Genomic DNA, 23,801 nt, shown 5'->3' with positions numbered 1-23,801 from the left:
TGCCTATTCACCCTGGCCACACTAAGGAGGTTGTGCAGTTTCTACTGGCACTGCTGGCTGGTCCTGACAGTGTTGCCCACAGTGCTCACCACCTCAGCCACCTGCACCCAGGCACGGAGAACGGCAGTGGCTGGCAGCCTCCTTCCTGGGCCAGGGTACAGGGTCATCCACCTCTCCTGCACCCCATCCAGGAGGGTCTCCAGCTCGGCATCGGTGAAATGTGGAGCTGCTCTCCTTGCTGTCATCTTGTCGATGTGTGTGGGAAGCGAAGTGTTTCTATGTGGCTTACAGCTTGTCAGCCTCCTGAGTGTCAATCTCAGACCCGGAGAATCCCACACCTGTTCTCATTGGAATTGATTGTGTTCCGCGTGGCGCAGGTGCTAGCCCCTTCACCGTAGCTCAATCGGTCCAGGTGCGGCACCGGTTTTGCTGTTGTGGAACTCCACGAATTCTGCACCAGCGTCAACACTTTGGGTTAAATTCTCCGCCGTCGGGATTCTCTATTTTGCCGGCAGCCTGGGGGTTTCCTGACGGCGCGGGGCTGCCCTATAATGGGAAACCCCATTGACCAGCCGGCGAAACGTAGACGGCGTGCCGCACCAGAAATCTTGTGCAGCGGGACAGAGGAACCCGCCCTTGGGGCTGGATTCTCCCAGTTCCAGACTAAGTGCTGATGCCGGCACGGGAACAGTGGCGTTTTATGCCAGAAAAAACGGGGCAATAGCTGCACCGATTCCGGGACCGTTGGGGGACTTGCAGCAGCGCCGGGTAAAGCTCCCGGCTCACACGGCAAAAATGGCTGGAGAATGGCCGGGTCCGTGGCCGCACATGTGCACGGTGGCAGCCTGCGAACGCTGAGCCGTGCAACATGGCACCGGCTGCGCACAGACCCGGCCTGACAAATAACGACCCCCAGTAGCCCCCCTCGCCACCCTCCACCAGTCCCTCCAGCCCTCGCCGAAGCCCACCCCTCCCACCGGCCAACGGCACGGCAAAAGCGGCGCAAAGGTGGTTCTCTGGCCAATCGGCGAACGCGATTTCGGCGTCGGAGAATCCCGCCCGTCACAGAAATGGAGAATTCAGCCCAGTATCTCTGACAGTGCTGCACACCCTCAGCACTGAATTATTTGCTCATGGGCTGGATTCTCCGATCCCCGGCGCTGAAATCGCATTCATAGAACATAGAACATACAGTGCAAAAGGAGGCCATTCGGCCCATTGAGTCTGCACCGACCCACTTAAGCCCTCACTTCCACCCTATCCCCGTAACCCAATAACCCCTCCTGACCTTTTTGGTCACTAAGGGCAATTTATCATGGCCAATCCACCTAAACTGCACATCTTTGGACTGTGGGAGGAAACCGGAGCACCCGGAGGAAACCCACGCAGACAGGTGGAGAACGTGCAGACTCCGCACAGCCAGTGACCCAGCGGGGAATTGAACCTGGGACCTTGGCGCTGTGAAGCCACAGTGCTATCCACTTGTGCTACTGTGCTGCCCCCAAATATCCCAATTCACCAAACAAGCATGTCTTTCAGGACTTGTGCGAGGAAACCGGAACAGCCGGGGGAAACCCACGCAGACATGGAGAGAACGTGCAGATCCCACACAGACAGAGACCCAAGTGGGAATGGAACCCGGGACCCTGGCCCTATGAAGCAACGCTGTTAACCACTGTGCTACCGTGCCACCCGAAGGGGCGGAGGGGTGGAGAATACCGATGACGCCGAAGTGCTGCCTCCTGAAAAGCAGCGTCCTCTAAGAGTACTCACAACCGTACTCTAAGAGTACGCCACACACCGTATCCCACCTGCCCGCGATGCTCCATCCCTGACCGGCCGAGTTCCTGACGGCATAGATCGCGTGTGGTCTCACCCGTCGGGAACTCAGTGTGGTGGCTGCGGACTCAGTCCAGCGCCGCCAAAGTCGGAGGAGGGCCGATCCGCGGGTAGGGGGGCATTATTCGGGGCTGGGGTGATGCACGATCAATCACTACTGAAGCAAGATTGTAGTCCAATTGAAGGTTTTAATGAACAAGTAGTTACCCCAGCAGCTCCGGTACAGAAAGACTGCTGTGGGTGAAACACAGACTCTTATACTCCGCCTGCTGGGTGGAACCAGCAGGCAGGTTCCACCACTCAGACTACAGTATAAGGTACAGCCCACCTAGGTACCGCGATACCCCTAATATAGCCTACCACATGGGTGCACAGTGGTGGCCGGTCCGCGGGGGACTATTTCGAGGGCCAGGTACGCGGGCTGCGTCCACCATGAAGCACGGTGCGGCCGCTGCAGGCTGCCGCCATGCGCAGCCACGGACCCGGCAATTCTCCGGGCTGTACCGGCAGCTAGAGCCGCGTGCTCTACGCTGCTGGCACGCTAACCCCCAGCAAAACGGGGAATCGGTGGCCGTTCTACGCCATCTTTTCCGGCGTGGGGACATAGCTCCAGAATCGGAGAATCCAGCTCCAGGTTCACACCCGATGCCAAATCGGACGCCATTCTCCAGTCCCTTGCAGGTGGTGATAACGAGGTTCACGCCTCGCGCCGACAGCGGCGTGCAAAACCGGCTTTTGTGTTCATTTGATTGTGATTAGAGGGATCGACCCACTGTGCTCCAGACCGCCGCGATACTTTGCCCCTCTCAGGCGGGGGTTACTCGGGTGCGGGTTACTGCAGGCATTTACAAGCGGGAACTGGGCACCATGGCTGCTGAGGGGGAGAGAGAGAAGCTCAGCAAAGTTTGAAAAAATGTTTAAAATTGTACCGCCTGCTGGGGAATGGCTGCCAGGCCAGGGGGGTGTAGCGGGCAGCAACTTGCTGACAGCTCCATGGATTTGGGGTGTTGTCATCAAGAATGGGGTGGCCTGGCTCAGGCTGCTGTTGCTACAGTATTTGCTTTAAATGCACCCATTTAATACAAAGTGCAGACGCCTGGCTGCTCACTCTGCTGACTGCTCACTCTGTCCTGTCAATGTACACAGAGCCTCTGGTCATTTGGGAGCCCACCCAGGCCACCCCTCTGGAAACCCTCAGACCCCAGCTGACCCATTAATGGGATGGGCGTGGCCAAGCTTAATCAGTGGCACAGCAGGTGCTGCCACTCCTCAGCTCACTCATCTGAAGCACAGCCCCACTGCAGGGGAAGCAGGGGAATAGCAGAGCTCACCCCAAACAAAGGACACATGTACCGTGGCCTTTGGCACCCTCCCTGGCACACTGCCCCTCTCAGGACAGAGGCCTCACCAGTGACGCTATCAGATAGCCCACTTCGCTGGACCACCAGCTGTCTCCACGCCCTGCCTGTCCACTGCGTTCCTGCTTTCATCTATCCTGCCCCCGGACATGTTATCACAACCAGCGTGTCACATCAGACTGCAGCAATGCTCCCAGCCTTCCCTGTGATATGTCATCAATGAACACACGACGAGTGGTGAACGTAACTGAGGCTTTAATACACTAAACAGAAAGCCTCCTGACCTCTGACCCCGAACTGGATCAGAGGCGGAGGCCAGCCACCTTTATACATGAGCCCGAGGGGAAGAGCCACAGGTGGCGCCGACAGGGACACGCCCAGGCATGTAACAATACAATACAATACAATAGTGGTTTACCACACCCTGCCATACCCCCATCTGTAAGACCTGCCCACACACAAGGCTCTGAGCATGGGGGCGATTGGTGGCACACCATGAACCGCTCCATCGCACAACCAGGTCCCACCCTGCTGGCCCACCCAATGAGGACACCCACAATAGACCCTACTGGGGAGACAGGACAGGAGCTGCAGAGCCTATCGCTGACACGGGTTACGGCAGCCATGTGTATACCGTCAGCGCCTGTCCTTTGAGGAGATGGCGGACTGTCTGTGCCGCAAAGACTTTGGCTAATCAGGGAAACCATGCGCCACCTGTGGCTGTATGGAGGTGGATACCTGCTCCCGGTGGCCGTTAAGGTGATGGTTGCCCTGAATATTTATGCCTCTGGGACTTTAGAGTGGGGAGCTGTCTGGGATCTCTCAGACATCCATACACAGGTGCATCCCACTGTGACGGATGCCCTATGCATCCGGGCAGTGGACTATATAAGCTTCAATCTGGACCAGGTACACCAGGATGCCTGGGCAGTAGGATTTGCTGCCATCACTGGCATGCCCCTGTCGTGTTAAGCACAGTAAGATAACACGGGCTGCAACTGGATGCAGCTTTACCTGAGAGATACTCCACACCTTGAAGTTAGTTCAATATGATTTATTGAACCTGTCACACAGTTAGTTCAATTCTCTGTGAGTTTAACTCTCTGCTAACCTAGTGTGATTAATCTGTCTGACTGAACCAGACTAGCTCTTAGCCACGTGCTGTAGGAGTTATATGATATGTACACCCTGACTCACACTGTAGATGTCACCAGTGGAAAGAGGCGGAGTGTGAGTGCCTCGTGCCTTTTATACTGGGAAACCACCCCTAAGTGTTCTGCCTGCTGATTGGTTATGTCCTGTTCTCTGTATTCATTAGCTGCCTGTTTGTATCTCATTATGTGCATGTCTTCATATCATGACAACCCCATGTCCAGGAGGTGGTTGATTGAACACATGTCCCCCTACAAGGGCCAGCTCATCAGGGAGTGCCCTTCATCAATCGAAAGAGCCTTCCAGTACCTGAATGTGTAGTTGGTGTGTGACCACCAACTGCATATCATGCACATCTGTGCCCGATATCCAGGCAGCATGCACAATGCATATATCCTGCCGTATTCGTCAGTTCCTGACACGTTTGAGACCTCCCTTTGGTGAGGGGTTAGCTCTTGGGTAACAAGGGTTACCCACTGAAGTCTTGGCTAATGACGCATGTCTGGAAGCCCCAGACCAACACAGAGAACCGCTATAACGACACCCTTGCAGCAACCAGGAGCTTCATTGAGCGATGCATCGGCATCCTAAAGATGCGCACCCGATGCCTGGACCGCTCTGGTAGGATGCTCCGATATAGCCCAGGAGGGTCTCCAACATTGTGCTGGCCTGCTGCTTCCTATATAACATTGTGCAGCAGAGTGGGTACATGCTGGAGGAGGAGAAACAACGCCAGGCTCATCAGGCGAGGCAGGTGGCCAGAAAGAACCGAGCATGGATCCCAGGCTGCCACTGGAGGCCACCTAATGTGTGCTCCAAGGTTGCCACACGCGTGGCTACCTCATCACCTCCAGATTTGCCAGCTCGAGGCCTGGCCACTGGCAGCGCTGTCACCCTGTACCACCTCTCCATATTCTCCCCCACCCCCTTCCAAATGATGCACCCTTCTCCAATGCTACACACATCCTCCCCTGTCCCTCCTCCCTTCACTCCATCCCACCACCCAAGCTCCCACTCTGAGGGTCCTATCGGCGTCACTACAGGGTGTTGGCCTTGGGCAGGCAGTGTCAGCGGGTCTTCTCCATGGGATGAAGGATCTGGGTCTGTACTCGTTGGAGTTTAGAAGGATGAAGGGGGGACCTTATTGAAACTTATTGCGAGGCCTGGATAGAGTGGACCTGGAGAGGATATTGCCAATTGTAGGAAAATCTAGAAACAGAGGACACCATCTCAGACTAAAGGGATGATCCTTTAAAACAGAGATGAGGAGGAATTTCTTCAGCCAGAGGGTGGTGAATCTGTGGAACTTTTTGCCGCAGACGGCTGTGGAGGCCAAATCACTGGGTGTCTTTAAGACAGAAATAGATAGGTTTTTGATCAATAAGGGGATCAGGGGTATGGGGAGAAGGCAGGAGAATGAGGATGAGAAAAATATCAGCCATGATTCAATGGCGGAGCAGACTCGATGGGCCGAGTGGCCTAATTCTGCTCCTTATGGTCTTATGATGACGACTCACTGTGAGATGAGCTCTGGTGTTCCTCAGCGTTAGACAAAGTCTGACCTCTGCCTTCAAGATCATCTTCCACTGTCCGCCGAGGTGATCCCTGCATGCGTGCTGGCCATTCCAACTCATGGGCCCATATCTTTTTGCGATGTGACACTCACTGGGTAGGCTGTTCTACAAGACAGCCTCACATTTCAGGCCCTGTTCCCTGTCGCCTCTGAGGGTGATCCCAGCTGGAAACTTCAATTGTCCTGGGGACCCTGCCCCGTTCCATCCTCCAACATCCACATGACCAACCTCCTCCCCCACCCCCCACCCCACCCACCACACCCTCTATGACGCCTGTTTCAGGCGGGATAGAGGGGGATGTAAAAGGGGAGGCGGAGTTGCGCGACTGGTTCGGGAGAATATCACAGCTGTACTGCGGGAGGACACCTCAGAGGGCAGTGCGGCTATATGGGTAGAGATCAGGAATAAGAAGGGTGCAGTCACAATGTTGGGGGTTTACTACAGGCCTCCCAACAGCCAGCGGGAGATAGAGGAGCAGATAGGTAGACAGATTTTGGAAAAGAGTAAAAACAACAGGGTTGTGGTGCTGGGAGACTTCAACTTCCCCAATATTGACTGGGACTCACTTAGTGCCAGGGGCTTAGACGGGGCGGAGTTTGTAAGGAGCATCCAGGAGGGCTTCTTAAAACAATATGTAGACAGTCCAACTAGGGAAGGGGCGGTACTGGACCTGGTATTGGGGAATGAGCCCGGCCAGGTGGTAGATGTTTCAGTAGGGGAGCATTTCGGTAACAGTGACCACAACTCAGTAAGTTTTAAAGTACTGGTGGACAAGGATAAGAGTGGTCCTAGGATGAATGTGTTAAATTGGGGGAAGGCTAATTATAACAATATTAGGCAGGAACTGAAGAACATAGATTGGGGGCGGATGTTTGAGGGCAAATCAACATCTGACATGTGGGAGGCTTTCAAGTGTCAGTTGAAAGGAATTCAGGACCGGCATGTCCTGTGAGGAAGAAGGATAAATACGGCAATTTTCGGGAACCTTGGATAACGAGAGATATTGTAGGCCTTGTCCAAAAGAAAAAGGAGGCATTTGTCAGGGCTAAAAGGCTGGGAACAGACGAAGCCTGCGTGGAATATAAGGAAAGTAGGAAGGAACTTAAGCAAGGAGTCAGGAGGGCTAGAAGGGGTCATGAAAAGTCATTGGCAAATGGGGTTAAGGAAAACCCCAAGGCTTTTTACACGTACATAAAAAGCAAGAGGGTAGCCAGGGAAAGGGTTGGCCCACTAAAGGATAGGCAAGGGAATCTATGTGTGGAGCCAGAGGAAATGGGCGAGGTACTAAATGAATACTTTGCATCAGTATTCACTAAAGAGAAGAAATTGGTAGATGTTGAGTCTGGAGAAGGGTGTGTAGATAGCCTGGGTCACATTGAGATCCAAAAAGACGAGGTGTTGGGTGTCTTAAAAAATATTAAGGTAGATAAGTCCCCAGGGCCTGATGGGATCTACCCCAGAATACTGAAGGAGGCTGGAGAGCAAATTGCTGAGGCCTTGACAGAAATCTTTGGATCCTCACTGTCTTCAGGGGATGTCCCGGAGGACTGGAGAATAGCCAATGTTGTTCCTCTGTTTAAGAAGGGTAGCAAGGATAATCCAGGGAACTACAGGCCGGTGAGCCTTACTTCAGTGGTAGGGAAATTACTGGAGAGAATTCTTCGAGACAGGATCTACTGCCATTTGGAAGCAAATGGACGTATTAGTGAGAGGCAGCATGGTTTTGTGAAGGGGAGGTCGTGTCTCACTAACTTGATAGAGTTTTTCGAGGAGGTCACTAAGATGATTGATGCAGGTAGGGCAGTGGATGTTGTCTATATGGACTTCAGTAAGGCCTTTGACAAGGTCCCTCATGGTAGACTAGTACAAAAGGTGAAGTCATACGGGATCAGGGGTGAGCTGGCAAGGTGGATACAGAACTGGCTAGGTCATAGAAGGCAGAGAGTAGCAATAGAAGGATGCTTTTCTAATTGGAGGGCTGTGACCAGTGGTGTTCAACAGGGATCAGTGCTGGGACCTTTGCTCTTTGTAGTATATATAAATGATTTGGAGGAAAATGTAACTGGTCTGATTAGTAAGTTTGCAGATGACACAAAGGTTGGTGGAATTGCGGATAGCGATGAGGACTGTCAGAGGATACAGCAGGATTTAGATTGTTTGGAGACTTGGGCGGAGAGATGGCAGATGGAGTTTAATCCGGACAAATGTGAGGTAATGCATTTTGGAAGGTCTAATGCAGGTAGGGAATATACAGTGAATGGTAGAACCCTCAAGAGTATTGAAAGTCAAAGAGATCTAGGAGTACAGGTCCACAGGTCATTGAAAGGGGCAACACAGGTGGAGAAGATAGTCAAGAAGGAATACGGCATGCTTGCCTTCATTGGCCGGGGCATTGAGTATAAGAATTGGCAAGTCATGTTGCAGCTGTATAGAACCTTAGTTAGGCCACACTTGGAGTATAGTGTTCAATTCTGGTCGCCACACTACCAGAAGGATGTGGAGGCTTTAGAGAGGGTGCAGAAGAGATTTACCAGAATGTTGCCTGGTATGGAGGGCATTAGCTATGAGGAGCGGTTGAATAAACTCGGTTTGTTCTCACTGGAACAAAGGAGGTTGAGGGGAGACCTGATAGAGGTCTACAAAATTATGAGGGGCATAGACAGAGTGGATAGTCAGAGGCTTTTCCCCAGGGTAGAGGGGTCAATTACTAGGGGGCATAGGTTTAAGGTGAGAGGGGCAAGGATTAGAGTAGATGTACGAGGCAAGTTTTTTACGCAGAGGGTAGTGGGTGCCTGGAACTCGCTACCGGAGGAGGTGGTGGAAGCAGGGACGATAGTGACATTTAAGGGGCATCTTGACAAATACATGAATAGGATGGGAATAGAGGGATACGGACCCAGGAAGTGTCGAAGATTGTAGTTTAGTCGGGCAGCATGGTCGGCACGGGCTTGGAGGGCCGAAGGGCCTGTTCCTGTGCTGTACATTTCTTTGTTCTTTGTTCTTTGTACACCCAGCCCAACCCTCACACTCTTCAGACAGAGGATTGAGGCAGGTCGGAATGTTGGTTGATAGGTGTTTAATCGTGACTATATACAATTGTTGTGCTCTGACCCCTACCTCTAACCTATGTGCTGCATCTGTGCCAACTTAACTGGTGTCTAACTTCTATATTTTACATGGCCCACCTCTCCTTTTAGGTGTGAGCCCAGACAGCACATCAGACGTGGAGGCGGCCTGCTGCGTATCTCGTCCTCTGACCTGAGATGCAGCTGTCCTCTGGAGGGCCTGGACCTGGATGGGCCCGGCTGACTATCAGCTGTCACAGGTGATGAGGTGCCACCCTGTTCTGCCCGTCAGATGCACCATGTCAGGTGGGGGGGGGGGCGGAATTCAGAAGCGCTGAGGTGTTCCAGCACCCCTCTGTGGGAGGCACCGGCCTTGGCCCCATCACTTTCTCCTCCCTTGGGATGCTCGATGGTCCCCAGGCTACTCCCTGGGACCGAGGTGAGTCCAGAGTGAGCTCCGGAGGCTCCACCGTCACCTGGATGCCCGCTCTCGTCTCAACCAGGGTTTTGATGCCTTCAACCATGGAGCACAGAGACGGGGCAACATCTCTCAGCGTGTGAGTCATGTTTCCTGCACCTCAGCCATGTCCCTCTGTGCCTCGGTCATGCCTCTCTGTGACTGGCCCAGGTCAGTCAGCGCCCACACACTGTGTTCGACGCCCTCAGCCATGACTGTTTGTGACTGGGCCAAGCTCTGGAGCACCGCAGCAATGTCAATGTGGGCCCAGTACATGGCTGCCTGTGACCGGGCTCCCCTGTCCTGAGCCTCAACCATCAACCGCATAGTGTGCCTAAAGTCTTCGAAGGTCTTGAGCCAAGGCTGTGATTTTTGACCCAAGACTTCCACCATGGACAGTGTTGGCCTGGGTACCACGCATTGTTGGCATGATCACCTGCACCTGAAGGCGGTTGGCCTCCTCCAACTGTGCTTGCAGGTGCTGGAAAGTTGCTGGCAACCCCTCCTGCAGATCCTGGCTCCGAGTCTGCATTTCCACCAGTGACAGGAACGCAATACCTGTCCGGACTACAACTGGTTCCTGGGATCGGGCAGCCCTCTAACCACTTACTCCATTAGGAGTTCCTACCTCCACCTGATGTGCTGCAGCATGTGTGACGTGCGCACCAAATGGTGACTCAGGACCTTTTCATTAAAATGCCCCACCAAGATGATATTCGCTGCAATGGTGGAGGATGCAGGTGAACGCATTGCCAAGAAATCGGTATTGTCCCCGAACTGCTGGGGGGGCGGTGGAAGTATCCCAGACGGCCCAGCATGGTCTGATGGTGATCCTGCAAGACAAAAGACAATACACATGGTGAAATCTTGGGAAGGAGTGGTCCGGAGGAAGAGGGGTGACTCACCTGCTATAGGGACATTATTTTGCATTAGGGGCTCACTTGGTTGTCACATGCTGACCGACCTCCACCTCAGCGATAGTCCTCTCCTGCACTTCCCCCGATAATGCCATCGCCCTCTGCTCGGTGAGGGTGAGGGTCTGAAGGTCCAGGACGTCCATTCTGGTCTCCTCCCACTCCCTGCTGTTATGGGCCCTCTTTTCCTAGAGCACCCATGAAGGACATGGTGAGATGCATGGAGGCGAGTTCAAATCCCACCCAAAATGGTTGAGCAGGAAAACCTAGGTTGACACTTCACTGCAGTACCAAAGAAGTGCTTGCATAGTTGGAGATGCTGTCTTTTGGATGGAATCTTAAACCAAAGCCCCAGTTACCCACTCCTGTGCTATTTGCTATTTCAAAGTAGATGAGGGGAGTTACCCATGGTGTCCCGGCCAACATCGTTCCCTCAACCAACATAACTGAAATAGATTACTTGGTCATGAGCACATTGCTGCCTGTGGGATTATGTTGTATGCAAACTGGCTGCCATGTTTCCTGCGTTATGAATAATAGAGCCTAAACTTCAAAAATGTAGCTGCAAAATACTTAAGGATGTCCTGAGGCTGTGAAAGGTGCCACAGAAATGCAAACTCTTCTTTTCCACTACATATTTCGATGTACACTCCTTAACATCAAAGCAAAACAATCAGTTACTGAATGAATTACAGAATGAAATTGCTAAAATGCTTTCAAATATATTACTCTATGTGGCCACTTTAAATAAACAAGTACCAAATCTCTGAGCATCGTGTCTACTCCATTAAGCTAGTGCTTAGCTAAAATAAACACAAATGTGCATTGCTTACCCATTATCCCTACAATTATATTGCGGAATATGAAGGAACCAATCAGAATCCAAAGCATTATATATATCCCAGTCGTAATTTTGTCAACTTCCTCAACTTGCCATATATCCATGAGCAGTGCGTGCCAATGGTCCAAGGTAAATAATTGGAAAAGGGTCTGAAATGTGTTGAAGATACCCCTGGTAAACACAATCAAGATAGTGCACAGTTACTTGTTTTCTATTACATAATATAAAGGAAACAAAAATTTGTATTTCTTGTCCCAATTTTCTTCCTTTATGTGTTATTGACCACCCTATTGCGTTTCATCCTTCTTATCTTCATCAACTGTTAACTAACCCAAAGTGAGATCACATTTTAGTAGCATTGACAATTGAATTTGCTGTTGCCTGACCCACTCATTTCATAATGTCCTGGTGGTCACTCCTCCATAGCCAGAGTAATGGGGCGGGATTCTCCTCTACCTGGCGGGACGGGCCCTACCACCGCCGAGGAGTGGTGTGAACCACTTTGGCGTCAGGCCGCCCGGAAGGTGCGGAATCCAGGGCTAGGCCGGCACTGGTGGGGTTGGCGCCGTGCCAGCCGGCGCAGAAGGGCTTGGCGTCACGCCAACCGATGCCGAAGGGACTCTCCGGCCAGCGCAAATTGGCGCATGCACGGGGGCGCCAGCATCTGCTGGCGTCATCCCAGCGCAAGCTCAGGGGGGTTCTTCTCCGCGCTGGCCATGGCTGAGGTTGACATCTGCCAGCGCAGAGGGAAAGAGTGCCCCCACGGCACAGGCCCGTCCGCGGATCAGTAGGCCCCGATCGGGGGCCAGGTCACCGTGGGGGCAGCCCCCGGGGCCAGATCCCCCCCCCCCCCCGAGGACTCTGCAGGCCGCCCGCAGAGCCAGGTCCCGCCTATCAATGCATTACTGGCAGCTCCACAGTTATCATGGGCGGGATTCTCCAACCCTCCGCCGGCTGCAGCCCCCCCCCCCGGCGATTCTCCGCCCCGCGATGGGCCGAGCGGCCGCCCGTTTGTGGCCGGTCCCGCCGGCGTAAATCAAACCAGGTCCGTACCGGCGTGACGGACCAAAAACGGACGGCCACTCGGCCCATCGCGGAGCGGAGAATCGCCGGGGGTGCTGCAGCCAGCGGCCACTGACCGGCGTGATTCCCGCCCCCGCCAAAACCCCGGCGCCGGAGAATTCGGCAGCCGGCGTCGGGGCGGGATTCACGTCACCCCCCGGCGTAGGGTCGGAGAATCCCGCCCATGATAACTGTGGAGCTGACAGTAATGCATTGATACATAGAAGATAGGAGCAGGAGGAGGCCTTTTGGCACTTCAAGCCTGCTCCGCCATTTATCATGGTCATGGCTGATCATCCAACTCAATAGCCTAATTTTGCTTTCTCCCCTATGCCTTTGATCCCATTCACCCCAAGTGCTATAACTAGCCGCCTCTGGAATATATTCTGTGTTTTAGCATTAACTACTTCCTGTGGCAATGAATTCCACAGGCTCACCACTCTTTGGGTAAAGAAATGTCTTCTCATCTGCCAACTGTAGTCTTTTTGTGTTTTGTTTTTCTTCTTTTTAAAAAATATATTTAGAGTACCCAATTAATTTTTTCCAATTAAGGGGCAATTTAGCGTGGCCAATCCACCTACCCTGCATATCTTTGAGTTGTGGGGGCGAAACCCACGCAAACACGGGGAGAATGTGCAAACTCCACACGGACAGTGGCCCAGAGTCGGTATCGAACCTGGGACCTCGGTGCCGTGAGGCGGCAGTGCTATCCACTGCGCCACCGTGCTGCCCCTTTTTGTGTTTTGTAACTGATCTGGGACCTCTTCCTTTACAATTTCCACAGACTGCTAACTTACACAGCACACAGATTGAATGAATTTCATAACACATCTAATTGAGTTATTCCTCACAGATAACCATATTGAGATCAATCATTTATGGAAATGATTATTTTTTTCTAAAGGTTAAACTAATACTTCTTTAAAGATATTTTTTTAAAACCTATTTACCGAAAAGCTGTGTGATAAACAAGTCCTGGTTTATCAGATTCCGTGTAACTACGAAAAAGTGACACTCCAACTACTGCAAACATGTATGCAAATATCAACACTAACAGCAAGATGAATGTCATTGTCTAGAATGGATAAAAAGTTCATTGTCAGTTTGGGGCACACATAGCACACAACACAGCGTCTGCTTTTAGTTTCATATTCATTGTGAAAATAAACAAAATTGGACAGTAAACAGATGGTAAAATTATCATGTAGTCAAACTATGTTAAAATTATCACTTTTTCCGAATAGCTCACAAATCCAGGACTTTAAAAATATCCCTGAGCTCCTTTGAGCCTGGGGCGTGCATCCATGATGAAGTTGCCTGAAGTGCAGTGAAGAGGAAGGAAAATCAGCCAGAAGTACTGAACCTCCATCCCAAGGAAGCACCTTGACAAAAGCTCAGTACAATCTGGTGTGGATGAGACTTTTGTATGGTCCACGGAATGACCATGATGGTGGATGAGGAGGGGCTGGCGGGATGGCCTTCACAGCAAGAACATCTTAAGAAGCTGTAAATCTGGAAGTCAGTAAGAACAGGGTACAAGGAAGGAAAGAGCACCCGCAGTGCTGAAAGTTGACACGTAACCCATCCCTGCCAACCCCGACAGGGCCCCTGTCACTTTGCGCTCAATTGAGCATTGATTGGCAGCAGGCGGGTCTTCCTTTCAAGGACGGGCTGATTGGCCAACAACTCTCCTGCCCCTCCAGGCACAGCACTGCCGTGGTCAGAAGAGGTACTGCAGTGTTGTACCTCTGACCGCACTTCAGGTAAGTGAATGGGGTCCAGTGGGGTGGGCAAGGATGGGTTACGTGCCAACTTTCAGGGTGGTGGGTGCCCTTGGCACCCTTGCACCCTGTTCTTGATGACTTTCAGATTTACAGCTTTTCAAGATGTTGGGAGGGAGGATAGGGGATATCCTGGGGGGTTGTGAGGGGGAGCTGCAATCTCCTTGTTAAGATTTAGGCTGGGGGGGAGGGGGGTGTGGAGGTTGGTCAGGGGGGACCAGAGATCCCACCCCAGAAGAGGACTTCAGATTAAGGCCCCACCCCGCCCCCTTGCCTGAGATGGAGATTTTGAACTTTTTCAGTTTCCCACCCAGCTCCAAGCAGTACCCAAAAAATTGAGGGTGGGTAGGAACATGCTCTTAAGAGGCCAGTAAGTGGCTACTTCAGGTCCTTAATAGGGGCAAGGGCAGGTTCTCCAACCCTGCAATGAAATTGCATCTGGGCTGGAGAGGGCAAAATCCTGGAGGGAATCCTGTCCATGCTATTTTACACTACACCCACTTAGGGTGATACAGTTCTCCATGATATTTGTAGTTATCTGTTCTCATTCCTTTCTAATGCTTATCTGTAGGGTTCCCTAGCTTTGTGTGAATACAGGCCATCTCTATTCCTTTTCACTTCCTGTACCAGAGCCTCAAATACTGCACCAGAAAATCTGGGAGCCTGCTTTCAGCCATTTTGTGCCATCTTCATTCTTTGAGATCAGATGCTCTTCCATAACTTCCTTCCAGTACAGTAACCTGTAGCAGGTTACAGAGGGATATAGATAAGCTGCAGAGCTGGGCTGAGAGGTGGCAAATGGAGTTTAATGTAGAGAAGTGTGAGGTGATTCACTTTGGAAGGAATAACAGGAATGCGGAATATTTGGCTAATGGTAAAGTTCTTGAAAGTGTGGCTGAGCAGAGGGATCTAGGTGTCCATGTACATAGATCCCTGAAAGTTGCCACCCAGGTTGATAGGGTTGTGAAGAAGGCCTATGGAGTGTTGGCCTTTATTGGTAGAGGGATTGAGTTCCGGAGTCGGGAGGTCATGTTGCAGCTGTACAGAACTCTGGTCCGGCCGCATTTGGAGTATTGCGTACAGTTCTGGTCACCGCATTATAGGAAGGACGTGGAGGCTTTGGAGCGGGTGCAGAGGAGATTTACCAGGATGTTGCCTGGTATGGAGGGAAAATCTTATGAGGAAAGGCTGACGGACTTGAGGTTGTTTTCGTTGGAGAGAAGAAGGTTAAGAGGAGACTTAATAGAGGCATACAAAATGATCAGGGGGTTGGATAGGGTGGACAGTGAGAGCCTTCTCCCGCGGATGGATATGGCTGGCACGAGGGGACATAACTTTAAACTGAGGGGTAATAGATATAGGACAGAGGTCAGAGGTAGGTTCTTTACGCAAAGAGTAGTGAGGCCGTGGAATGCCCTACCTGCTACAGTAGTGAACTCGCCAACATTGAGGGCATTTAAAAGTTTATTGGATAAACATATGGATGATAATGGCATAGTGTAGGTTAGATGGCTTTTGTTTCGGTGCAACATCGTGGGCCGAAGGGCCTGTACTGCGCTGTATTGTTCTATGTTCTATGTTCTATGTTCTAAGTACCTGCTGCAGCCAGATTGCACCTTGCTATTTATGAGGTACAGGTTGGCTTTAGATCATGCAAAGTAACTTTAAAATGGTGCTAGCCTCGCACAAACCTGGCCCTGCTGCGGAGGTATGCAACTGTTCAACAGCTCATAAAGGCAGTATCATTTAAATTAGCAAATTTGCATTCTTCCCACATTGCTTTGAATGGATACAGGTTAATTGTACATTATGATCCATGTGCTCCTTTTGGAGGGATATCAATTTTTTTAGCCCAAGGAATTGAATTAAATTCATCAGGGGAATGGGCAGCCAGAGAGGGCGTGTGTGATGGATAAACAGATTTAAAGTAGGACAGGGTATAGGCAACTTAGTTTCAGGAGGGTGAAGTTGGGAGGCTAGCAGAGAGCAGTTGAGCATTGAAGTCTGGGGGTGATTAAGTCAATTATAGGTGCTTCGTTGGTAGAAGAATTGATTTACAGGTGGAGACATAAAGTCTTGTGGCGGTCACAGCAACTGGGGTCTTGGTAGGATGTGAAGTTTACATCTCAGAGTTGAACAGGATTGCAAGCTTCAAACAGACAGTGTCAATGGAACTTCAAATAATTGAGTCAGCATTAAATTGTATATGTAAGATTTGTGCTGCCCACGTACATTCTCTTTACCCACATTTGTAGGCAATTCATATATATTTACCCTGAACGCTTTCGTCATAGCTAATAAAATCAACCGCACTTGATGAAATCTTCTCATCATTTTCAAAGAACGTAAAGCTCTGAAGATTCGAATAACTTTTAAGAAGTGAAGTTCAATGCTGGTTTTGAGATGAGCTCCTCTGACGACCTCTGGGACTAGAGACTGGTTACAAAAGAGAATCAGAAAAAAAATCACGAGTTTCATGAACACTCTAATATCTTTCAGTGCACTGAAAATTTTGATGAAGCAGATTTATGTTAACATAGTTGCCTTAAATGTTATTAACTGGACCACACCAAAATGGTGAAGTTAAAGCTAACATCTGGCTGCTTTCTTTGCTGGAGGTAATTAATTGACTTAGTTCAGAGTAAACATTACTCCAACTACCCAGTGTTCCAGCTATCCCCAGTTAGAGGTGTATAAATGCCCACCATATGCTTAATAATGCAACTGCCATTAAACCGTAACAATATAATTAATAAAACATTATGTTAGGAAATAGAGATAGTTTAAGTCATTTGTATTGTGTGTATTAGGAATAAGGTACAAGTATAATTGAGCTTAGTTTTGTCCTTCAGTCTTTGTGTGTGCTTTTCATTTCACTTTCAAATTTGTCTGCATTATTATAAGGTTTTATGATTTCTAAAGCAAACACAGAGGCCATAATTATCTGGTCCTGCCTGCAGTGCAACCCCTACCATGGGTTTCCTGGCAATATGGGAGACTTCAATGGGAATTGCCACTGAAAGCGCCAGGGCAGAGTATCCTGCCACCAGCGAATGATACGCCACCTCCTGTCACTGAGAAACACGTGGCTGGGAGGTCATAGAATCCCGCCTAGGGTATAAAAAGACCAGGATGTTGCTTATCACCCAGAGGTCCACACTGAAAAGCAGAAGTACTTGAGTTTCAGTTTGGAACTAGATAATCCAATGTAAGGACCCGTTCTGTTGATTCTCTTACTTCCCATTTCTTTTACTTTGTCATTATCATTTTTGATCCATGAATATTTAATGAACCATTAAGTTGAGCAGAGGAAGAGAGGAACTCAAAAGTTGCTATGAAGATTTAGATTTTGAACAGAAGAACTCAAGCTTTCTGGCACCTGAGAGATCAGAAGGATTTGGTTCAATTGGTTGGCTGGTGAGCAATGGATTGGTACAACACAGTATTCTGCTCAGCCACAGACAGTGATTGGGTTCAGCCAGTGGTTTTCAGAGGGAACGTCCTGCACGCTGAGAGAAGAAGGTGTAAGTTGCTCTGTTTCTCTTTCACCAAAAAAAGTTTCCTGCCTGTTGTTTCTGAGACTGCAGAGAAGCCTTGAGAACCTGATGAATCTACAGTGAAAACCATTGCAGACTGTAAGCAACAACAACCAACTGACAGCCTGGACTAAAGAGAATCTATTTGGAAGATGTCCACCTGAAACAGAGACTTTCATCCTTTTACTCTTCGTATTATTCATTTTTTCCACCCTTCTTTCCCCTCTGTGTTTGTCTGCTGTGTGTGTGTAGAGGGTGGGGCAAATTAAAAAAGGCGGGTTAGGAATTAGATAATAGTTAACAGTTGTATTTTTTGTCTATTATACTTATTGCTGTTAATAAAAAGTTCATTGTGTTTAAATTTACAAACCTGTTGACTGTACTTATTGAGCAGCTAGAGACCAAAGACTTCGGGTATTTTCTAAGAATTAATTGTTAATTTCAATTATGTTGTGACTCTGGGTCAAGTGGGGCTGGAATTAACTGTGCACTAGCCCAGGGTGTCGTAACACGAGAGATAAAAGGCTTTCCACAGAAATTGCTGGAACAGGCAGGACAACACACAAGGACAGAAAGGCTAAAGAATAAAAAGTTCCAGAAACCAGGGAAATAACTGGGACACTGGGTAGAAAGTGAAGAGTATTGACACTGATCAAAGCTAATAAACTGTCTCAGCATGGGAAATCTCTATGTCTTAGTTTTACTTCACTGACTGATGTGGATCCTCTTGACACCAAAGACCAGAAAACAAGTATATACATTGTGGTAGTATGTATTGGGGGTCATGTGGGACTGGAAGCCCTAATGTCATTGGCTGACAGATCCCGGGTCCTGGTTGGCCGTTGACCTCATACTCCGCCCTGAAGGCGAAGTATAAGAAGCCGGTGCCTTCCCCCGCATGCCAGTTTACTATCGGGCTGCTGGGGAACAGACACGCTTAATAAAGCCTCATCGACTTCACTCTATTTGTCTCACGGAGTCTTTGTGCGCCACAATTTATTAAGCGTGTCTGTTCCCCAGCAGCCCGATAGTAAATAGTTGTAACAGGACGATACTGTCCAATACGGTACTACCATGTAACTGTTCTCTCCTCCCAGGACCAGTACTGTAAACCCTTACCACCATACGAAGCATCACCCCGCCGGGTTCATTTTTGACAAGGGGTGAATGTGGTAGTATGTATTGAGGGTCATGTGGGACTGGAAGCCCTAATGTCATTGGCTGACAGATCCCGGGTCCTGGTTGGCCGTTGACCTCATACTCCGCCCTGAAGGCGAAGTATAAGAAGCCGGTGCCTTCCCCCGCATGCCAGTTTACTATCGGGCTGCTGGGGAACAGACACGCTTAATAAAGCCTCATCGACTTCACTCTATTTGTCTCACGGAGTCTTTGTGCGCCACATACATTGAATAGGGCTAAATTCTAGGAAACAAGGGAACAGCTGAAGCAAAAAATTAGAGCTAGTTCCTCAACAGTCTCAGTGGAAACAAACACAATACATTCAAAGGTATAATTCTGAACAGAAAGGATAAATGCATACTTAACACAAATAAACTGAGATTAAACAAGTGGGATCCTGAGAATATAGACAAAATAATTGGAATGAAGAGGAAAAACAACCTCGACAAATCCAAGAAGGAAAAAGGGAGGAGATTCACTTGGATGACTGTAAGAAAGTGAAGAAACATGTTAAAGAATGGTCAGCGGTGCCACGATTCACATTGATGTTATCTGCAAGGGCATCACAACTTGGAACATGCGCTTGTGACGGTTAGTTTTGTTTTGGTGTGAGGAGACAAATGAAACTCCAGTGAGAATAAACAGCCCAGTCGACGTGTGACAATGATTAAAGACTTTATTAAAGTAAAGAGAAAACACACAAACAAGTCAACTCTCAAACAATTAAGGTATATGAATATGAACACACACACCGTTTATGCTGAACATACTGCTTATTCCAAAATATATCTATGATACCTGAACGCCGCAAGACTCCCCCATTTTCCCAAACAACATACAAAGTAAATAAATCAATAAGTTAAAACTAGCTTATAACTGTCACACGATGAGACTCCCGGTGGCAGCCATGGAGGAGCAGGTCACACATTTGATAGCTCCCGCCTGTAACGGACTTTTGGATCTTTTTCCCCTGTTTTTTTTCCGGATTTTATGGGATAAATCAGTGAAGAGTGAGACAGTAAGGAGAAATCCCCCTCCGGTGTATGGAGAATTGGACCAGAAGTGGCCGTGTGAGATGACAAAATCCAATAAGGGCGCCGCAAGCAGAGCTGGTAACACGGGACAGCATGGCGGAGAGCATGGGCCGCGGGGAGACGACACAGTAGTCGACGGAGCAGCTAGTGAAGTTTTTCGAGGATTGCTTCGCCAAGCTGAAGAAGGACACGCTGGACCCGATTAAGGCTTCGATTGATCAAGTGGTTCGGAATCAGGGGCGAGATTCTCCGACCCCCCGCCGGGTCGGAGAATCGCCGGGGGCTGGCGTGAATCCCGCCCCTGCCGTTTGCCGAATTCTCCGGCACCGGATATTCAGCGGGGGCGGGAATCGCGCCGCGCCGGTTGGCGGGCCCCCCCCGCCATTCTCCGGCCCGAATGGGCCGAAGTCCCACTGGGGGTGCTCCCATGGTGGCCTGGCCCACGATCGGGGCTCACCGATCCGCAGGCGGGCCTGTGCCGTGGGGGCACTCTTTTCCTTCCGCCTTCGCCACGGTCTCCACCATGGTGGAGGCGGAAGAGACTCCCTCCACAGCGCATGCGCGGGGATGCCGTGAGCGGCCGCTACCGCTCCCGCGCATGCGCCGTCTGGAGATGTCATTTCCGCGCCAGCTGGCGGGGCACCAAAGGTCTTTTCCGCCAGCTGGCGGGGCGGAAATCAGTTGCAGAAGTTGATGGGGGCTGGGGCGTTCCCTCGGTCCCTGAAATTGGACAGAGCGCACAGAGCCCACGCGAGGAAGCCCAGAGCGAACGAGTCGCCGAGGGCCATGGTGGTACGTTTTCACCGTTTCATGGATAAGGAACACATTTTGCGGTGGGCCAAGAAAGAACGGAGCAGGAAGTGGGAGAACTTTGAGTTGCGCATCTATCAGGACCTGGGTGCGGATTTGGCCAAGAGGCGAGCTGGGTTCAATCGGGCAAAATCAACCCTCTTTAAGAAGGGGGTGAAGTTCGGGATGCTGTACCCAGCCCGTCTGTGGGTCACACATGAGGATCGGGACTTCTACTTTGAAACGCCAGACGAAGTATGGACCTTTATTGAAGAAATGAAGCTGGAGGCGAATTAAAAGACACTTAAGCCTTGGAGAAGTACTGTGGCAGCGATTTGTGGTGCTGGATTGTATAAATTTAGTAGCGCTGTGTGAAATAATGGGCTGTGTGGATGTTTAAAGGTTGATCAGTCTTGCAAGGACCTTGTTAGAGGGGGGGATGGGCTTTGAATTTAGTTCTGCTTTTTGGGTGACTATTTTTCGAAAGTGACTGTCACTTCACTGTTTTTTCTGTTGTTTGTTTACTGGGGAATGTGATGCTTTTAAAATGTTTATTCATGTGGGGGGGCGGAGAGGAGAATACAATAGGGAGACAGACTGCTTGGTGCCAGAGGCGAGAGCTAACGAGTCAGCATGGGTCAGCTGACTCCCGGAAGCTCAGTGGGGGGTGAGCGGGTGTTAAGCTGTAGCTTGACTCGGGGGATTGGGTTTCTAGTGTTGTTGCTAGGTGGGGGAGGGAAGGTGGGGAAGCTAGTGCTAGGGGACAAATGGGAGGACGGGAATGGCGACAGCCCGAGTGGGGACTCGAGGAAGCAGAGGGCGCGAGCTCGAGGCTTGGCTAGTCGGCAGGAGGGGTGGAGGAGGTTGGAAGCCCCCCCGTCCAGGCTGATCACATGGAACGTCAGAAGACTGAATGGGCCGGTCAAGAGGTCTCGCATGTTCGTGCATTTGAGGGAACTGAAGGCGGACGTGGCAATGCTACAAGAGGCACACCTAAAGGTTACAGATCAGATGAGATTGAGGAAGGGGTGGGTTAGCCAAGTGTTCCACTCAGGACTGGACTCAAAGACCAGGGGGGTAGCGATCTTGATCAGCAAACGAGTGGCATTCGAGGCAGGGAGGATCGTGTCAGACAAGGGGGGTAGGTACATAATGGTGAGTGGGAAGCTGGAGGGGTGCGAGTGGTACTTGTGAACATATATGCTCCAAATTGGGATGACGTAGAATTTATGAGGCGGGTGTTAGGTAAGATCCCAAACTTAGAGTCACATAACCTGATCATGGGCGGGGGGGACTTCAACACAGTCATTGATCCGGAATTGGACCGGTCAAAATCCAGAACAGGGAGGAGGCCGGCTGCGGCAAAGGAATTGAAGGGTTTTATGGAACAGATGGGGGGAGTAGACCCATGGAGGTTTGCACGGCCGAGGACGAAGGAGTTTTCCTTTTTTTCACATGTCCACAAGGTATACTCTCACATCGACTTTTTTGTTCTGAGCAGGGGGCTAATACCGGAGGTGGTGGATACTGAGTACTCGGCAATCGCAGTGTCGGATCATGCCCCGCATTGGGTGGATCTATGAGTTGGTGTGGAGAGCGGGCAACGCCCGCTGTGGAGACTGGTTGTGGGGTTGCTAGGGGACGAAACGATCTGTGGGCGGGTTAACAAGTCCACCCAGAACTACCTGGAAACAAATGATTCAGGGGAGGTCTCTGCAGCGACGGTCTGGGAAGCTTTGAAGGCAGTGGTCAGAGGGGAATTAATCTCGATACGGGCCCACAGAGAAAAGGTGGACCGGGCTGAGAGGGATAGATTAGTGGAGGAGATACTCCAGGTGAACAGGAGATACTCGAAGGCCCCGGACGTGGGGCTACTGAGGGAGCGGTGGAGGTTACAGGTGGAGTTTGGGCTGTTTGCCACAGGGAAAGCAGTGGAACAGTTGGGGAAGGCAAGGGGGGCGATCTATGAGTACGGGGAAAAGGCAAGCAGAATGTTGGTGCACCAACTCAGGAAAAGAGAGGAAGCCAGGGAGATAGGTAAAGTAAAGAGTAGAGACGGTAATACTGTCCTTAACACAGCGTGGGTGAATGAGGTGTTTAAGGGCTTTTACAGTAAATTATATGAGTCTGAACCTCCGGCTGGGGTGGAGGGGATGAGGCAATTTCTGGATCAGTTGAGGTTCCCGAGGGTGGAGGAGGACCTGGTGGAGGGGCTGGGAGCCCCAATTGAGATTGAGGAAACAATCAAGGGGCTGGAGGGCATGCAGTCGGGCAAGGCCCCGGGGCCTGACAGCTACCCGGTGGAATTCTATAAGAAGTTTTCAGAGATATTGAGCCCACTGCTGGTGAGGACATTTAATGAAGCAAGAGAGAAGGGAGTCCTCCCCTCAACAATGTCGCAGGCCCCGATTTCATTGATCCTGAAATGGGAGAAGGATCCGGAGCAATGCGGGTCATACAGGCCAATTTCTCGACTGAATGTGGATGCCAAACTGCTGGCTAAGATACTGGCCACAAGGATAGAGGATTGTGTCCCGGGGGTGATAGGGAATACCAGACGGAATTTGTTAAGGGCAAGCAACTCAAGGCCAATGTTCGAAGGCTTCTAAATGTTATTATGATGCCCTCAGAAGGAGAGGAGGCGGAGGGAGTGGTAGCGATGGATGCGGAGAAGGCTTTTGATCGAGTGGAGTGGAATTACCTGTGGGAGGCGCTGGGAAGGTTTGGGTTTGGTGAGGGCTTTATTGACTGGGTGCGGTTGCTCTATCAGGCACCAGTAGCGAGTGTGCGTACGAACCAGCTGAGGTCGGGGTATTTTGAATTACACTGAGGGACGAGGCAAGGCTGCCCCCTCTCCCCGTTACTGTTCGCTCTGGCCATAGAGCCATTGGCCGTGGCGTTAAGAGCCTCTAAGAACTGGAAAGGGCTGGTTTGCGGGGGGCGGGGGGGGGGGGGGGCGCGGAGCACCGGGTCTCGCTCTACGCAGATGACCTGCTCTTGTACATTTCGGACCCGTTGGAGGGGATGGGGGATGTAATGCGAATCTTGGGGGAATTTGGCAATTTTTCAGGGTATAAATTGAACATGGGGAAAAGCGAGATGTTTGTGATCCAGGCAAGAGGACAGGAGAAGAGACTGGGAGAGCTGCCGGTTAGAATGGTAGGGAAGAGCTTTCGATTTCTGTGAATCCAGGTGGCCTGGAAATGGGAGGCACTACACA

At 50.6% G+C, this 23,801-nt stretch overlaps 1 protein-coding gene across 1 annotated transcript in view; it reads right to left on the bottom strand.

The window, feature by feature from the left end:
• The window catches only part of LOC140387545 (cation channel sperm-associated protein 2-like), a 120,420-nt gene that overhangs the window by 30,288 nt on the left and 66,331 nt on the right, over nt 1-23,801 (bottom strand). Inside the window, exons 8-10 of the mRNA XM_072470783.1 lie at nt 16,318-16,479; nt 13,213-13,337; nt 11,193-11,371 (exon numbers count right to left, since the gene is read on the bottom strand). Coding sequence (XP_072326884.1) covers nt 11,193-11,371; nt 13,213-13,337; nt 16,318-16,479 — 466 coding nt within the window. The remainder of the gene's footprint in view (nt 1-11,192; nt 11,372-13,212; nt 13,338-16,317; nt 16,480-23,801) is intronic.

The sequence above is a fragment of the Scyliorhinus torazame genome, chromosome 12 (assembly GCF_047496885.1).
Source record: "Scyliorhinus torazame isolate Kashiwa2021f chromosome 12, sScyTor2.1, whole genome shotgun sequence".
Taxonomy (NCBI): domain Eukaryota; kingdom Metazoa; phylum Chordata; class Chondrichthyes; order Carcharhiniformes; family Scyliorhinidae; genus Scyliorhinus; species Scyliorhinus torazame.
Note: the sequence above shows the minus strand (reverse complement) of the source record. Positions and strands in the feature narration are given on the sequence as shown.